Source organism: Arvicola amphibius, chromosome 13, assembly GCF_903992535.2.
Source record: "Arvicola amphibius chromosome 13, mArvAmp1.2, whole genome shotgun sequence".
NCBI classification, from domain to species: Eukaryota; Metazoa; Chordata; class Mammalia; order Rodentia; family Cricetidae; genus Arvicola; species Arvicola amphibius.
The window spans coordinates 63,838,893-63,857,965 of record NC_052059.1 but is presented as its reverse complement, the minus strand read 5'-3'; the positions used below and the strand labels follow the sequence as shown (position 1 = coordinate 63,857,965).

At 44.4% G+C, this 19,073-nt stretch overlaps 1 protein-coding gene across 1 annotated transcript in view; it reads left to right on the top strand.

Moving 5' to 3' along the window:
• The window catches only part of Tmem260 (transmembrane protein 260), a 66,388-nt gene extending 48,634 nt beyond the window's left edge, over positions 1–17,754 (top strand). The window contains exons 11-16 of the mRNA XM_038310124.1: positions 2,189–2,360; positions 4,619–4,767; positions 8,457–8,633; positions 10,369–10,422; positions 12,660–12,750; positions 15,484–17,754. Coding sequence (XP_038166052.1) covers positions 2,189–2,360; positions 4,619–4,767; positions 8,457–8,633; positions 10,369–10,422; positions 12,660–12,750; positions 15,484–15,738 — 898 coding nt within the window. The 3' untranslated portion in view covers positions 15,739–17,754. The remainder of the gene's footprint in view (positions 1–2,188; positions 2,361–4,618; positions 4,768–8,456; positions 8,634–10,368; positions 10,423–12,659; positions 12,751–15,483) is intronic.
• Positions 17,755–19,073: the final 1,319 nt, after the last annotated feature.

Sequence of the window (19,073 nt, the reverse complement as noted above, 5' to 3'; positions counted from 1 at the left end):
CCATTTCCCAGACTGAAACCCAGCTTCCTGCCACTTCCCCTTCCTTTGTCAGTGGCTGTCCATCCCTCCTCTTCTCCACAGCTACCTCTCTTGCCTTCTCTAACGCAGAGGCTGTGGCAGGTCACATTAAGCCTCTTAACCTGTGAATGTTTCAGGGTAGCTCAGATTTTTAAGAATGGATTCTTTGTGGCCGTGGCCAGCCAGTGCCCTCTGGGTCATACAATATGACAAAATGGGGCAGTTTGCTGGGGGAATTACTGTCTTACCAAACCCCACACCTGGATTTGAGGCTCCTGAGAGGCAGGCTGCCCTGGATCCCATCCCACATCAGGGCGCAGAGTGACCAGAAATGTCCCGCTAGCTTCTGTGTGCTGTGCATCATTGTGTGCTGTGCATCATTGTGTGCTGTGCACCATTGTGTGCTGTGCATCATTGTGTGCTGTGCATCATTGTGTGCTATGCACCATTGTGTGCTGTGCATTGTGTGCTGTGCATTGTGTGCTGTGCATCATTGTGTGCTGTGGATTGTGTGCTGTGCATTGTGTGCTGTGCATCATTGTGTGCTGTGCATCATTGTGTGCTGTGCATCATTGTGTGCTGTGCACCATTGTGTGCTGTGCATCATTGTGTGCTGTGCATCATTGTGTGCTGTGCATCATTGTGTGCTGTACATCTTTGCTTCAGCCCTTTCCTAGCGCTTTGCTGCTTTCTTTGAAGGCTTCCAGAGCTCTTCCTCTGTTTCTGTCTTTGGGATAAAGGCTGGGTTTTGTTTTTGTTTTTGTTTTATTCTGAACCTCCCCTTCACTGCCCTTCATAAAGGCAGCCTCCAGGGTGCCATTTTATGCAGAATCTTACAGCCTCACTTTAAAGACTAAGTCTCTTTATAATCCCAGACTGGAAGCTGCATAAGGAAGCCTTCATCCCCATCACCTTGTGAGATGGGTTATACATCCCATCAGTGGTCCCAAGAAGTCTCTAAGCTTTATCCAACCCAATCTCAGTCTTTTCTGTCCATTTCCTGGCTCAGATCTTTGAGGGATGTCCAGCATCAGCACCAGTGATGTGCACAGACTGGGCAGTTTCTCTGTTTTTTTCTTCTATTTGCCCCCAGAGAATGGAATAAATAGCAACTTTCCTGGTGACAAAATGCGAGCTGTCACTAGCAAAGCAAAGGCTCTTCCTCTCAGGAAGCAGGCGTCGATTGCTGTCTGATTGCAAGGACAGGGCGATGCTCTATTCCGGAAGAGCACCTTTGACTTGTGATACAAGCCTAGTGATTCCACTTAGCACCTCCTCGGCCCAGAGCACAGATGGACAGAGAATGGCATGGCCGGCTGTTTGTTTTGTTGTGTTTTGGTGCTTTTTCCTTTCCACAGTCTTTTCTCCTTTTGTGCGTTGTTCTCTGAACTCATTCACCTTTGCTCTGACGTTGGAAAGCCTTCCTTGAGACAGCCATTCTTGAGAAGGAGCTGGGCTGTCCTAGTTAGCTTGGGTGGATAACAGCTGGAGCTACGGCGGCTCAGCAGGCACAGTCACTTCCTTCTCCGTGTTCTCATTCCCAGTGCCCCGACCACCAGGGAAAGGCCACCTCAGCAAGCCACCAGCCACACAGGTGCCATGTCAGCTCTTGTCAGAAATAGCAGACTTCCGCTTGCTTTTCTGACTGTTCTTTTAGAGGAAATGGAATTAAGATGAAATACCTTAATTCTCTGTAGTCAAAAACTGCTTTGGTAACTGGAATTGGGTTACTTGGGGTGGGGAATTACACTTGAGGCAGACTTCTGCTTTATATGGGCATGATTATCAACTGGCAGAAGTAATGCAGGGGGCTTCTCTTTCTCCTCTGGTTTCACTTAGCACCTCTCTAAACAAGCTGAGATGATGCGGGGCATGGTTGCTCATGCCTTTACTCAGAAAGCAGAGGCAGGCAGATCTCCAAATCTGAGGCCAGCCTGGTCTGCAAATCTAATTACAGAACTGCCAGGGCTACCCAGAGAAGCCCTGTCTCAAATAAAATAAACAGAAATCTGAGCTGGTGAGCTGTTCCCAGAGAGCAGTGTGGTACCCTGGAGCACTCTGTGTGGATGCTGAGGGAGGGAGGAGAGGAAAGCGTGGCCAAGAAACCCGGCCTGTTACAGTTGTGGAACTGTGCTACTGTTTTAATTTGCTGAAAAATCTTTTTATTTAGCATTTGTGATCAAAGAACCAATAATGTGATCGATCAGTTTGCACGAAATCTCCTGGACTCCATGCCTCGTGATGCAATCATCTTACTCAGGGGAGACTTGCCAGGGAATTCTCTCCGTTACTTGCATTACTGTGAGGGGTTGAGGCCGGATGTTTCCCTAGTGGATCAAGAAGTAAGTATAAGAAAAACACCCTCAGCTTATAGCAACCTTTAAACACATCACTCATGCGTGTGCCTGTGACTTTGAGACCAGGCTGGGCAAATGGTATGATTCATCCAATAAACAGACTGATAAGCATGTTTTAAAATTATGGTTGGGTAAACTTTTCGTAATCATTTTTGGTAGGTTTTCTATGGGGAGAAGAAATAGTTTTTGCTTTTGATAGGGTCTCACAGTGTAGACCAAGGCGGCCTGGAATTCCCTGTCCTCCTGCATTGACCTCACGAGTGCTGGGATTACCAGTGTACACCACTGTCTGTAATCATCCTTAGAGTCTGGTATCAAATTCCTGTTTATTTGGGGCTCATTTATAACTTGTTTCTTCCTCATTTAAGCTGTTTATCAATATGCTTCACCCCACAGTCAAATGACAGTCTAGGTTTTTATGTTTAGCCAGTTCACCAAGCAAATAACATTGTACATTGGCTAGCTTATGAAAATTAAATTAATTGATATAAAAATGTGGGCAAGTAAACATTTCATTTAAATTGGAAATTATTAATTACAACATGGCTATAGAATTTTTACGTATACTATTGATCCTATGACAGAAATGTGTTAGGAGGAGCTTGTAAGAACTGTGATGATGGTTCACCTTTTAGGACCTCTACCAGCTGCTCTTCCAAAGGGTCCAGACTGGATTCCCAGCACCCATCTGTCAACTCACAGCATCTGTAACTCCAGATCCATAGAATCCAGTACCTGCTTTTGGCTTCTTTGGGCACTAGGCATGTACGTGGTACAGACATATATGTAGGCAAAATACACATGCACATAAAATTGAGTTTCTTTTAAAAAAAAAAGAAGAAAGTGATTACTTTTTTAAAAACTGTACTATTAAAACAGTTTTCCTGGACTGGGAGTGTAGCTGAGTTGGTAGGACTTGCCTAGCTCATACACACAGAGTTTATTGTATTCAGGAGTGTGTTTGTAAAAAAAGAAGGAGGAGGAGGAGGAAGAGGAGGAAGAGGAACAGGAAGAAAAGGAAGAAGAAGATAGTAGCTATTCATGGATCAACAATGGCATCTGATAGAATTATAGTAAGGTTATTATGAGAATTAACTGAGGAATATTAGGTTCATAGCATATTGCTCAATTGATGTGGATAATCCCAAGTACTGAGATTGTTGGATAATAAAATCTTTGAGTTGTATAATATATACATTTAAAATTAATTTGTCATTTGTTGATTGAATGACTTACACAAGGTAAGTAAAATATGAGCACAATTGGTTAGATGATCATATTCAAAATGTAAATCAGTCTTTTCTATGAAAATACAGAATTAAGTATACAATTAAAAGTGATTTTTTTTCTGATAATTTGTTTTCATGAAAAGACATGTGAGAATAGCTCTTAATTCCAGCATTCGGGAGACAGAGAGAGACAGGCAGATCTCTGTGAGTTCAAGGCCACCTTGATCTTCTGCAAGCACTGTTGATCTAGACCAGCCAGAGTGACCCTGTCCCAACAAAACAGAAAAAGTCACCAGTGAGATTGTCTTTGTAACTAAAGACCCTGCTTCAAAATTCAAACAAAATTAAAAATGTATAAGGATATGTAATTAGTTGGGGACTACTAGTAAATTTAGGTAATTCATCCAAAAAGGTTTTCAGCTTTGAGGCCTAGGTTATTATATAAATGAGCTTCTCAGGGGCAGAGATTCTATCTTACCTGTTCTGAGTGAGCAACACTAAGAAGAGTGTAGTAATGGTATATTTGTGTATTTGCTAGGTTATTTGGTCTGTCCATCAAAGACATTTCAACTACAGCTCAAATAATTGGAGCACTGTTGTGTGCTAGGTGCACAGAGATGAAAAGACACAGTCCCTTCCTTCTGGGAGCTCAGGCTAGTGAGGCGTAGGCGTAGAGCTAGACCAGAGGTAGGTGCAGAAAGTGGCGAGGCGGGAGGGCTTCCGAGGTCTGGGTCTTTGCTGGTTCTCTAAGTCTAAGATGGGGACCATCATCTGGGAGTTGGCAGACTCGTGGAGGTGAGGTAGAGCCAGGGTAGTAGTCACCTCTTACGACATGAAACCTAAGAATTGTCCTTCTTAGAGGCATAGCAGTGCATCCTTGGTTTGCTTGAATGTATTTTTTCCCAATCATGTAATGAGTATATATCTACATTTTAGAAGCTTTCCATGGATGTTGGTGAAGCTGATATTTCACAACATGTACTGAGGTGTGGCTCCCTGTGGTCTTTCTGACAGATGTTGACTTATGACTGGTATTTACCCAAGATGGCAAGGCATCTCCCAGGCGTGCGCTTTCCTGGGGACCGGTGGAGCCCCGTGGAAGGAGTATTACCTGGTGGAGTGGTCACATTCAGTCTTCATCACTTTCTTGAGATGAACAAACAGTAAGCATTCTTTTCCTGTAATAGCTTTTCTAAAGTCTCAAGCGTCTCTAAAACTGTTTCTGAAGCAGCTGTGCCTCATCCAAAAGACCAATTTTCTACCTATTTCCCTGTCACCGGTGAGATTTATCTTTGTAATTAAATTGAATATCTGTGCATAAATGAGGCCAGGCAGAAATAAATGTTATTGTTCTGGGTAAAAGAAAAATAAAGACAGATTAGCAAGAACAGCAAATAAGATCTTAGCACAATTCTGAGAAATTGGAGATGTGCCTGCCTACTTGAAATCATTGCAGGTAGATCGCAAGCAATCACGGTTCCCTCCTGATCAGCACTGTGGCCCCCCTTTTAAGTAGAAAGCATTTTTTTTTTCAGGAATAATCACTGTATAAAAATAGCTTAAGCATTTTATAAAGGACAAAACATTTTCATAAATAAGAAAAAGACCTACAGTTTATGCTGGCTGAGGCTAAAATAAGCGAATTGTGAATTTCGTACTTGAGAACATAAGGTGGTTTGTAGCTGAGGTCAAGAATGAGTGCATCCTCAGAGGTGAGCTCCACACTGCTTCTGTCTGAGATGCTTGGGGTGTCATGAGCTTGAAAAAGAAGCATTTGTTTCAGAGTTTGTTTTTTTCTTGTGAAGAGGACTTAAAAAAATTTTTTATGAATTCCAATGTCAAGTTATTCTTTGGTAGGGACAAAAAAATGTAGCTTTCCAGTGTGCTGCTGAGCCTGTTTTCAGTGGCTCGTGGAGTGATAGGAAGGAACAGGCACCAATGTGCTGTGAGTATATTCAGAAGTAAGACTAACAAGCCAGCAGCATTCCAAAATGGGCATTTTTGTTAGTTTTGTTTAATTCTGCTTCAAAAATTTTCAAATATTTGCTCTGGTACAGCTTCTTGGGCCCTGGCAATGCACAGGTGAGTGAGGCTCAGGTCAGATCGCAGTGGACCGTGGTCTGGTTGGCTGTGTGCAGTGTGTGAGACGTTCTTCCGAGGAAATGTGAAGCAGGCCAGTGAGACATTACCCACTAAATAGGTCATTTGACTATGTGAGCTCAGCACTCTGGGAACATAGACAAGAAGCCATTAAGTTTGCCTGTGGGTGTTCATTCAGTATTCATTAAGAAATGAGAACTGGGCGGTGGTGACGCAGGCCTTCAATCCCAGCACTTGGGAGGCAGAAGCAGGTAGGTGTCTGAGTTTGAGGACAGTCTGGTCTACTGAGTGAGTTCCAAGACAGCTAGGATCAACACGGAGAAACTTTGTCTTGAGAAAGGAAATAAAAGAGGAAAGAAAAGAGAGTTGGGATTAGAAAGCTGGCTCAGCAGTTAAGAGGACTCGCTGTTCTTCTAGAGGACCGGGAGACCTAGTTCGTTCCCCCATTCTCAGTTTACAATGACTTACAACTCTGGGTCCAAGGGATCCAAAGCCCTCTTATGGCTCACAGGCACCTTACACACTGGAGGGCGCATGCGTGCGCGCACACACACACACACACACACACACACACTATACACATAGAAAGAAAAGAAGTAAGAGTCTAACACGACCCAGGAACAGTACTGTAGAAACATCATAGCTCCCTGGGAAGTGAGAGACTGGAAAACTGTCAAGGGTATCGCTGTTGCCGCTTTGATCAGCTGGCTTTGAATTCTAGTTGTTTTTAGCATAAGCTACTTTATTTACATACACATGTACATGTAACCATACATATGGTATATTTTGTGGCTGGGATAATCCAGCTTCTTTTACCTTACATATCATAAACATTTTCTGTGTGATTAGTCCCACCAGTTCACAGGATGAATTTCACAAATAATGGAGGGATTCCATTTGGAAACAGAGTTTTGTTATAGGTAAGGGCTTAAGGGAGAGAAAGCAAGCAGAGGGCCTGTGCAGCGCGAGCAGTCTCAAGCAAGGGCTGTCACTGAGTGTCTTGCCCTAAGGGCTAATGAAGTTTTGTTAGATTGAGGCATTGGGTGGAGAGAGCTGCCCAGTTCAGTTGTCCCACTCGTGGGTAAGCATGCGCGTCTCCATCCTCGTGTCTGAAATAGAGTTTGGGCACACATAAGGGATCTTATTCCTCAGAGCATCCAGGCAACTGTGCACACACACCAGTGCCCTTAAACTGGTATATAAAAACTACTATTTGGGCATTTTTGTTCTCTGACCAGGATAGAACTGCCAGGAAAACCAAGGGCATTTCTGGGTTCTCGTTTTCCACCCCTTACCTTTCACCTTTCACCTTTCACATTGCTCTCCAGAGTCTGGCCCAAGACCAGGTGGAAGGTTTACACAACTGGCCATACTCCCAATGTGTGAACCCCACTTCGAGTCAGAACTGTGCACAGCACAGAGAACTCGGGGTTCATACACAGTCTTTTGGGAGTTACCCCAGGATTTTCCAGTTCCCTGAGGCCTACTTTCTTCATACTTTGGCTAAAAAGCTTTCATCTTCTGCTGTGTCTTCCTTCCCATGACTCTGTCTATATCAGGCATCGGGCAGAACCCAGAACTGCTCCTGGAATTCAGAGTTTGGGGTTTTGATCACCACTCTGCTGCTAACCCCACAGCCGCCTTAGCATTGTCCCCACGCCTCGGAACAGGGACGTACACACACACACACACTCACACACACACACACACACATCTTCCGACCTCAGGGAGACTGGGTCTCTCTGTCTGTCTGGTTTCGGTGCTGGGAGGAGAGTGAAGATGGGCGCCTGCTGGTGTGGTGGATCCTTGATTCTGGATTCTTTCCAGGACCTTCTGGACATTTCCTCATCAGGGCCTCATATGGCTGCTACTGGGCTCCTCCCAGAGCCTGGCTGAATACAGCTCCAGCACGTCTTCCCCAGAGTGGTAGCTTTCGCTGGAGACTGAGCTTCAGGTAGCTTTCACCAGCCCTAGGACCAGGCAGATGAGAAGATACCAGGAGTTAAATAACTTCCCAAATCATGGAGGCAATAAGTGTGAGGGGGAAAAGATGAAATCCAAGCTGGCAAATTGTCTTCTTTCAAAGTTATCATTGCCACTTTCTTTCAAATAACTCCTCACACTCTGCTCCCTTTTCTTTCTACTTAACCACAAGTAGGAAGAAAACTACTGTTTAAGCCACTTCCATTTCTATCTTTTGTAGGCGCTAAGGTTCCTAACAGTTACCAAATCTGATTAATTTAATTCCAGCCAGTATTTATGCTGTGTTAACCTCATGCTGTGTAGCATTCAAAGTTAATGCAGGGACAGAGTGCCTGTCCAGGATGCTGCTAGGCTTCTCAGGGAGACACGCAAGTGCTAACAGTCAGCATAGAGATGACAAAGGAGATAATAAAGGACCGTGGACTCGCAGGGAACAGGGAGACTTAACTCTCCCTGTAAAATGAGAAGGGACATCAGCAAAAGCATTGCACGTGACAGGATGCCGTACCAGTGTTCCTGGTGATAAGGTCCCTGTTTTAGAATCAGAGGTAGCAAGAGTTTTCATCTTTTTCTGTTCCTTCCTGCAGTTTTCTGTTTTGTTTTATTTCACAGTAAATAAATTTCATGCACTATACTTGGGAAAGATTTCAGTAGACTAACATGTTCACAAACGGCGTATAAATAACTAAGGCTTATGGAATCCAAAATGACCTTCTGTGGACTAAAGAAATGGAACATTTAGAATTCTTTGCTCTTCTCTTTTGAATAGAAAAGAAACATTTGTTTGCATAGGAATTCATGAAGGTGACCCAACCTGGAAAAGGGCTTATTCACTTTGGCCTTGGGGTTCTTGTGACAAGTTAGTTCCTTCAAGGATTGCATTCAACCCAGAGGAGTGGATTAAACGCACAAGAAGTATCTATAACTGGACGGAGGAATACGGAAGGTATGAGCAGCAGGTGTGGTTTTTAACATATAGCAGTTTTGTATGTCTGGAAACAAAAAAAGGCTGCATTTGGAGATATCTTTTTGTTTTGGGGTTTTTGAGACAAGTTCTTACTCTGGAGGCTGGCCTCAAACTCAGGGTCCTCCTGCCTCAGCCCCCCAATGCTGGGGTCACAGGCCTGTCCTACCATACTTGACTCTTGAGATGCCTTTTAATTTTTTGTTTATTTTTTATTAATATAATTTTCCACCCACAAAAGATCATAAAACATCTGCAGAAAGAGATGGTTTCTTTCTTCCCCTGTCTAGGGAATCAGAGGGAAGGAAGTCTGTGGGTGAGTGGGATTCCTAAGAGTTTGGTGCAGGGCACCTTCTGCTTCCAGGCCATGACACTTGCATGGTCCAGCATCCTATGCTTTATTATGCTGTGAGCGGAAGGGACTCATGAGCTGCAGTAAGGCGGAGGAGGCATCCAAGTACTGGACAATTTCCGCATGTGTGAACTTGCCATACTCCTTCTGCAGGAGTGCAGACAGGGTCTAGCCCTCAGGGACACAGCCCTTTCCGAGCTCGTGGTTGGAGTGGAGTGTTCAGTCCCCATCACAAAAGTAGGAAGACAAGCAGTCAGTTTCTGTAAGGAAGGCTGAATTTGAGAAACTTTTCTGGTTGTCATCAACCTTGTTGTACTGCTTAGGGCGTTGTTCATCTCTTCCCGAGCATCTCCACATAAAGTTTACCCTTAGCTATGAAAAATAAGTCCATCAAGACAAACTGCCCCATTATCTGTTTTTTTTTAATTATGCATTATTGAGTTAGAAAAATGGGTTATTGGTTAACAGTGTCTCCTGCCCTTGCAGAAGACTCAACTTTAGTTCCCAGCACCCACATATGGTGGCTCCATAGCAACCTGTGACTCCAGCTCCAGGGATCCAAGTCTGCTTCTGACCTCCACAGCCACCTAGGCTCATGTGCATCTACCACCCACAAACATACAATTAAATTTATGATTAATTTAGATTAACAGATTATTTAACATCAGATAGCCTATTATTTAATTCAGGCACAAGAGAAAAGACCATATTAGCAGGAGCTATGAAATCTTTTGAGACACAATGAGCCAACAGCACGTTGTTGTTCATAAGAAATGTTGGTAAATAGCAGTTTGCTGGATATGGTGGTGCATGCCTCAGATCCCGCATTCAAGAGACTGAGCCAGAAGGGTTGTGAGTTCAAGACCATGTACATGGTGAAAATTACACTTTCTTCAGATAGCTGATGAAGAATACATGTGCATATCATTCTTTAGCTCCATTATATTTAAATGGGTACATAATAAAAATTTTAATTATAATTTTTGTCTTAATTTTTATTATAATTTTTTAAATAGAAAATTCTGGCTAGCAGTTGTTTGGCCAGAATTCTTCAAGCAGCCCAGCAGGGCTTAGTGAAGCTTCTCTTCACACTTGCTCTTGGTTGTGTCCTAGTGTGGCCTGTGTCTCACTTTGTCACCTCATATCTCAGGAGCAGCTGCCCAATGCCTACAGCCTCTTCCCCCTTCCTCTGCTCCCTTGAGGCACGATTAAGAATTAGTAGGCTACTAAAATGCAAACTTTTTGGTGATCACTGTCAATACATCAGAAGCCAGCCTGTTTCCGTGGCCTTATACGATTATAAAGCAGACACTGTGTGTTTGTAATGTAGCTGATGGAAGGATGCTGTTTTTCTTATAACTACAGATTTGATCCATCTTCATGGGAATCCGTGGCCAATGAGGAGATGTGGCAAGCAAGGTGACTGATCTACATTTTAGTAGTTGTTGGCTGTTTTGGTTTTTTTTTTAAAGATTTATTTATTATCTATACAGTGTTCTGCCTGCATGTATGCCTGCATACCAGAAGAGGGCACTGTATCTCATTATAGATGGTTGTGATCCACCATGTGGTTGCTAGGAACTGATCTCAGGACCTCTGGAAGAGCAGTCAGTGTTCTTAACCTCTGAGTCATTTCTCCAGCCCCTGTCAGCTGTTTTTAATATATCAAAGAAATAGCCCATGGCACTTTTCATTCTGGGATCATGGACAAGTGGAAATAAAAATAACTTATGGGCAACTATTTTGTTCAAGACATTGTATTGTTATATTGCATAATCTCATCTCATAACTCATGGAGCTCTGTAATCTCCAGTTTATAAAAGAATGAGGTAGATGGGTTTCCCTGGGGCACTTAATGACAGTGATGGAATCCAAAGCTCAGTATATCCTGCGGCACCCCTCCCTCCAATACTTGTGCTCCAGCTAAGCGAGTAGAAGGAGGAGAGACTGGGTGGGGCTGAGTGGTCAAGCCATGTCTCCGTTTGTGCTATGCCAGTTGATGAAAGCATCCATTAACACTTAGCAGAGGCCAGGCCCAGAGCTACACATGCATACTACACAGTTCCTGCTCTCGGGGAGTGCAGCCCATTGGGGAGACTTCGTGAAAAGAAATCAGCCCTTACTGTGACAGGAAAGGTGCTATCCTTTCCTGTTCAGAGAGAGGGTCGCACTGATTCATACGGATTGCTTCTTAGTGCTACTGCTTCTCTTTGTCCCTGTCATTTTTTAATAACCAACAAGGGCCTGCAGGATGACTCAGCAGGTAAAGGCGCTTGTTGCCAAGCCCAGTGACCGCAGGCTGGAAAGAGAAACCGATGTCTGTAATTGTCCTCCGATCACCACATTGGACATACGGCATGCAGGCTCGCACAGACACAGAACACATACATATAAAACTTAAAGTAAAATAACACTAGTAGTAATGTCCAAAGCATTAGTACAAAAGTCCTAAGCAGTACAGAGAGGTGTCTCGTGCATATGGAGTTCATCCTTCTGCAAAAATATCTTGATGCCCAGTCTGTTCCAGAGATTATGTTCTGAGAATTGAGTTATGGTATAAATCATTTGTGTTTAAAGATTTAATATTAGATGGGGCTAGAGAGATGACTCAGAGGTTTAGAACACTGACTGCTCTTCCAGAGGACCCCGGGGTCAATTTCCAGCACCCACATGGCAGCTCATCTCTGTTTGTAACTCCAGTTCCAAGGGCCCTGACACCTTCACCCAAACATGCATGCAGGCAAAACACCAGTACACATAAAATTAAAAAAATAAATTTAAAAAATGAATTATAAAAAATATAGCTCCTTGGGCCAGCAGGACAGCTCAGCAGGTAAAGGTGTACCAATGTGAGGTTGATCCTAGCCACCTGTGTGGTAGAAAGAGAAAATGGATTCCCACAAGCTGCCCTTTGACCTCCGTACTGTAGCACGTGTAGCCCTGTGTCCACATACACATAAACTAAGTTTAAAACAAATTGAATAAAAATGATTTTTAAATAAAGAAATACAACTCCAACTTAATTCTTACAAAATAGCTGGACTATAATTTGTGCCAGCATGTTTTTGAAAAGTTAGAAAATAGCCTGAAGTTTTCAGTCTAGTTCCAGGGTCAGTACTTGCATTGAAAACCTGATAAAGATACACTGCACAATTGTTCATTGTGACTCAATGTGGGAAAGCTGGGAGACGGCCACGTAGAAGAAGAAAGCAGGTCATTATTTAAGCAGGTATTGGTTTAATTGGTGTGCTAAACACAATTGGGATGTTTGTGTGCTCAGAGAATCCAGCCACTTTGGAAGAAGTGGTTGCACATGGCGCAAGCTATTGTGATTGGCACCTTTAGGGATGCACTGACAAACCCAGCCATTCCCCATCCCTGGCTCCTCCTCCATAACAGTGGCACACATCTGTGGGGAACATTTCCCCCAACATATTCAGTGTTGAGAGTGAGTGCGAGCCTTGGTGGGGTGGGGGCTTTGTGTTGAGCGTGAGCACTGAGCCTTGGGGGGGTGGGGGCTTTGTGTTGAGTGAGTACTGAGCCTTGGATTGCTGTTGGTTCAGAGTTCATTTCCATGCACACAAGAGAATGAAGAATACACAAAAAGGATTTCGTGTATGGTATGCTTCTAACGAGCGTTCTTCTTCCCACCCCAGGATGAAGACACCATTCTTCATCTTTAACCTGGCAGAGACTGCCATGGTGCCTCGAGACGTGAAAGCACAGCTCTACACTCATGCATATAAAGTATGGTGCAGTCTTGTTGAAGGGCATCTGCGGGGGGTGGGGGGGAAGTGACCAGAGTTAGGGTTAGGGTGTGTAGCAGAAGTTTGATTCTCTGGTGTCCATCTTATCTTGAGCATTATAAAGTAGCACATATGGGGGAAATATCCAGTTATTAATTGTGTCATAAGCAATGTTTAAGGTAAAGGGCCATGGTAATCAGAATAACAGTCCCACCCCCACACTGCCTATCCACTACCTTCTGTGGCAGAAGGCAGTCTGTAGCGATGGCTGAGTTAAAGGATTTGAGATTAAGTTTATCCTGTGTTAACCAGTTGGGCCCTGTATGATCATGGGGGCCTTACATAGGGCAGGCCAGAGAGAGGGAGATTCAGGGATGGTATCCACTGGCCATGGAGATGGAAGAAGGGGCTGTGAACTGTGTAGGTGCAAAGGTTTTGGAAACTGGAAAGGGAAGGAGCGAATTCTTCAGGGTGCAGGAGTGCAGCCCTGCCGGTGCCTCAGCTTCTTCCTTCGGGGCAGGACAGTGAGTGAGCCTGTGTTGTTTCCAGCCGGGGTCTGTGGCTCTGCGTGGAAGCTAGAGGACACTGACAGAATGACGTTACTAAGACAAGTTCCGCCCTGTCACCCTCTCCGCTCCGGAAACGATGGGCCAGAGGAGTGCTGAAGGCAGAGAGAAGCCACAGGAAGAGTCTGTCTTCTGACTGGCCTTGGGTAGCCCAGCACCTTCCAAAGACACAGCCCTGCTCTCCTCAGGAGAGGCATAGGGGAGAGGCTTGTGTGCACTGGGGTGACGAGACTCTGGTTTCCTATGACTTAGTACTGGTCTCTTCCAACACGACAGACATAGCCAGTTTGCCGTGTGGAAACAGATCCTGGTAACGATCTGTGCCCAGAGCTCAGACTGCATACCTGAGCAGGCAAGTCCGTCGCTCTGGACTGCTAGGGCTCTACTCAGCCAGCACCTTTGCTTACTGCTGAGTTAAAACAGCATGGAATCCAATTGGCATGACTTAGGAATATTCATTCTTCACTCCCAGCCTTTATTGAACACCTGCTCAATAGCGTATATTGTGTTAGATACGGTCTTGTCTCTGCTGTCACAAAGGTCGCAGGCTACAGAAAGGATGATGAGCATGGTCCACTCCACAGTCACGGATCATCTCATGTGTGCTGACAGACATGCTATGAGACCCAGGGAGCTGAGCCCGAGTGCTGGGAAGAGATGTCAGGAGGTGCCATGCTGGAATATCAAGATGAGCTAGCCAAATAGATGGTAGCGCTAGAAAGCGGTGGGAAGGAGGCCGATCCATAAGGAGGTGGCCCCGGGGCAAAGGCGGAGTCCTCCAGGGCACCCTACTCAAGGACGGCCAGGGTGTTGATTTTGGAAGGCAGCGTGTAGAGTTCTGTCTGGCAGCTAAGAGGGTCGGGGCTTAAGCTCACTCCGACATAAATGTCAGCTGTGAGTCACCCGTGTGAAAGGGAAGCAGTGCTGGAGGACAGATGGGGTTTTCAAGTCTCCGAGGGACACCACAGGCTTGACAAGGATGCTGTCTTACAGTGGGCATTCACTTGGCTACTTTGGAGGAAAAGGGAAAAGATGGTGTAATTGGTCCATGTCAATTACAAGATACTGCGAACACAACCCTATTCAAAAGCACTGTCTGGTCTGTCCTCATCCTACTGGGGTACTCCTAAGTCACCTAGTGCTACCGTGACGGTGAAGTCCCTAAAGAAGGAAGCGCCATGTTCTGCTGCTGCGTGAGCTAGTCTCCACCCCTGCTCTTTCATTGGGTGTTCATTCGTTCCCTCTGGGAAATTCATTATCAAGATTCTGCACCACTGGTAAGATGGCTCAGCAGGAAAAGACTAACAAACCGAAGACCTGAGTTTGATCCCCGGAACCTACATAGCGGAAGGAGAGAACCAGCTCCCAGAAGTTGTCCTCTGACCTCCACATGTGCACTATGGCGTGCACGCACACACACACACACACACATACACACACGATAGATAGATAGATAGATAGATAGATAGATAGATAGATAGATAGATAGATGTTTTGATTCCACTTGCATCCAGTTAATACTGTATCTGCAGTTGGGAAATTAAAATTCTGAGTTTCTGTGGGCAGGATTTGGGCTATGAAGATGGAAATTATAAGGTAATATGGAGATTTTCATGATTGTCCTTGTTGGGGATCTCGATTCTGTACACTTGATAACAGTAGAATTGTTTGCATTGGATTGTTGCTAAGACTGCTATTGTTCCATGTAGAGAAAAATCCATATTAATAATGTGAAATAGAAGTATAATTCTGCCAAGTTCTTTTTCTACACTGTCTATTAAAGGCAGATTTTTTTTTTTCCAGCAGCTAAATTTAGAGGTTTAGCCGCTCGGCCTGTTGAGTAAATAGCTTTCCTCCTGTTAGAAGTAAATCCTTTCCCAGAACATCTTTCTGGAGGAAGAGCGCATTGTCCTGACATGGTGTGTCTTGGGGTCCTGCAGCATCCAAAGCCCCAGAAGCAGTTTTAGCTGAAGCACGTTTGCCTCCTGCTACTGTTGTAATTACGGAGCATCCTGTATTTTCTGCATGGCCTGGCAATGATTAGATTTCTACTGTAGATTGCTTGGATTTTTTTTTCCTTGTGTTGTTAATTCCTCTCTGTTTTCTGGTTTTGAAACAAGAAAATCTGTCAGGATAACAATAGAATCCCAACACTTGCTGTCTTTCAGCTTTATAAGGAGATTGTGTACTTGCAAGAGGAACACCCAGTGAATTGGCACAAGAACTATGCCATCGCCTGTGAGCGGATGCTGCGCCTTCCAGGGACAGCCACAGACCCTGAAGTCCTGCTGTCTGAAACCATCAGACATTTCCGTCTCTACGCTCAGAAAGCACAGACTGACCCCCAGCGAGCAGACATCATCGCTGCTCTCAAGCACCTAAGACGAGAACTGCGAAGTCTAAGAACTAGAAAGACGGTCTGAGCCGGCAACAGTGGCTGCCCTGCTCACTAGAAAGACGTCTGAGCCAACAACAGTGGCTGCCCTGTTCATGTTCTGCTTCCAGAGGTGCCAAAGACCAAACGCTTTTCCTTCCAGTAAAGAAAGTGTATCAGAAGAGTAGAAATCTCAGTTATCTCCTGGAACAGCAGAAATCCGTTCATGGCTACAATGTATGCTTTATACAAAAGTGTGTTTATCTCATGTTGCCAAATTAGGATTTTTTGAGAAGTGTTCAGAAACATCTGCACTATCAAACAGAAACATCTAGTGACTGTAGTAGGTTCTAGACAAGAAGGAACTGTCTCCACAGACCTAAGACGTTTGACCCTGACTCTTTTGAGGTCTGTGATTATTGGGATTCATTCAAAAAGATAGTCTTAAAATACGCATTCCAGACCAAAAGCATCTTCCAGTTCCTGAAAGTGAGACGGTCTCTGAAACCAGTTCTTGCTACACCTCATTAGAATTCCTTTTTCTTCTGTTAACTGTGATTGTTAGTCTGAAACTTTGTACTTTAAACCAAGTACTTGATTTTTTTTTTAAACTTTGAGTTTTGTTGTCTTCATTCTGCCCTCCCTGTAAAAGGAAAGATAATTTCATGTTTGCTTCTGTCAGCTGTAGAAACAGGCAAATTAAAAGGCACTTAACATGTCCTTAATTAATTTCATATTTATGTTTTCCTTCTATTTGGATTCCCAGATCTACCCAATAATTAGGAGGTAGCTAGCTGCCCAGATGCACAAAGGGTGTGGGCAAGAGTGGGGGCGGGGAAGTCGCTCAGTAAATTAATTTCTGTTACGGGCATCTTTTATACATCGTGCTAGAGGGAACCTAGTAAGAAATGCAAATAATAATAGTTCTTTATTTTATTATGACAGTTAATTAATAGCAACCTGTTTTAATGAATAAAGTCACTCAGAGTCCTTCAGCACTTCCTAAGAGGAGGCCAGCATCCGTAGGGATTCTTCCCCGATTGTGCGCTCCTAGACTCCAGGCACTATATAGGCCCTGTATAGAAATGCTCACTAATGAAGAGGGAGGGCTAGAAGCTTGTCTGCATTCAAAGATCACTGGTGAGTCATTCAGCAAGAAAAGGCCCCTTACCAGGGATAGCCACAGTTCCGTGGCATTGTACTAGCAAAAGGGGCTGATCAAAGGTCTCCCGTGGAGCTTGCATGGTTCCCTTTCATACCACGACCATAATTAAAACCACTAATTCTCTTTTAAAATGCTGCAGGATGCCATGTAGGCATCTGTCTGGAGTGTCCTTTGTGATGTCATAAGCTGTTAAGGGCCAGTGCCGAGGGCTTTTGAGTGAAATGCCAGTCCTGAAGGTGCTTCACGACAAGGGCGCTTCTGAAAGCCTGACAGGCCTCGACTGCACAATTCGAGCTGAATTTGCCCCTTGTCAGCTGCCAGTAAATAAATCTCAAAGGGGGAAAGGCTGAAGTTTCATTACCTGATCCGTGGGCCTTTGTTGGTTTTGGCATCACACAGGGGAAGCTCTTGCTCCTCCATTCTCTGGATTTGAAGATGGCCATTGGAGCCTGCAGTGCCTGGACAGGGTTCAGAGCGGAACCTTTTGAAGAGTGTCAATAGTTGTAACAGTTCAGCTGTTAGGAAGACAAATACATGGAGGAGCTCATTAATCCGCTTTTGGCTCTCGGTGCCTTTTGCCCCTTTCATCACAGCCTTATTAGGCTCCTGCTCATCTTCAACCAGAAGAGACCGAATTGAAGTTGTTGAGTACTAATTGGCAAAGACTTTTAATCAGGGGCCAAGAACTTTCACTGACTTGAAAGTAACTTCTCCACAGGGAAGAGCCAGAAACCTGGTTCACCTTAAAACAAAAACCTGCTGGAGCTCAGTGTGGTGTGGAGGTTGAACGAAGTGTCGATAAATTCTCTAAGTCTAGCCATTCGAAAGAAATTGTGCAAGATTGTGAGTTTCACTTTTCAGGGAGAAGACGGCAATAAAATTCAAACATTTCTTAAGAAAGTCTTTCTCGGTTCAGAAGAGATTGCTTGAGCATGTGTGTGACAGACTTTGTTTCTGAACGTCCGGCTGTAGGTGTGACTGTCCTGAGTCCACACGTGCGTGCAGTGTTTTCAGAACCTCACTAAAAGGTACAGTTTCTACCAGCATCCTTACAATGGCAATGTAGGCCTCTGTAGAGCGCCTGCCTTTGAAACGTGACAGTGTGTAGGCACGTCAGCTTCTGCGTGCACTTCGCAGGTGGCCCGTGGGTCATTCGATGTCTGTGTGCAGTGACTTTAGACCACTCTCTTTGACAAAGCGGTAATTCATAGCCTGGGACACATAAAGTCACAACCGTTGAAATTTCTCCAAACCATTTGGAAATGAAAAAAAATAGCAAGTGGAGCTAAGATTTAAGGGTGGTTAACTTGGTTGGCCGGCATCCCCAGGTCAGCTGCTTCCAAGAGCTCCCTCTCCTGAGGGAAGCTGACGCTGCTGTCCTTGCTGCTTTTCCTTTCCTTGGCCAGAGCCTAGTGCTGTAAAATTAGATACAGGGCTCTTTTGGTCCAACCCTGACAGAGGAGGGTGTGAAGGCGGTGACTTCTCATATGGGATTTGGCCAGCGTCCCCCTCACAGTGTTCCCGGAGTGCCGTAGGTTGGCAGATCGACAGGAACCCCACAAAGCCAACTTCTGCCTGGAGTTTCGCCCGAGGAGCAAGTGGGAATGGGCAGAACTGTCTGTCTCTCCACACACTGCCGTACCCTGCTGCCTTGGCCCTGAGGTCAGCCCACATCAGAGGGCCCAGGACCAGGGCAGTGTGGCTTCCATGTTAGCTAGCAAAGCACCAAGTGTGTCCCGCTTTCTTCTGTGGAAGCGTGCACAGTTCCTGGTGTTTTACTTCCTCTTATTTCTTAAACGAACCTTTAAAAGTTGTGTGTGTGTGTGTGTGTGTGTGTGTGTGTGTGTGCTGTTACTCAAAATACAGCCACAATAAAATTTATTACTAATGTATTATTTTGAAAGCTTACAATAGAATTTGTAAATGTAACTTTGTTGGTATTCTCAGAGTTTTTGATGATGAAGCTATATGTTTAGACACTAAGAGATTTAGTTAAAGCCAGTTTAGGGAGGTCAGGTTATTTTACTTGGCTGATAACTCGATGTCATCAGATTAGGATATGAAGAGTAGATTTTTAAATTTACATATTAAAAGTTAAACATTGTGACTCCTTCCCATTCATACTTCCCATTAATATCCATCACCAGTTAAAATGAGTGCTTTTTAATATTCAGGAAAAAATTTCAATTTCAAAGTTTAAAAAATGAATCCGATTACAG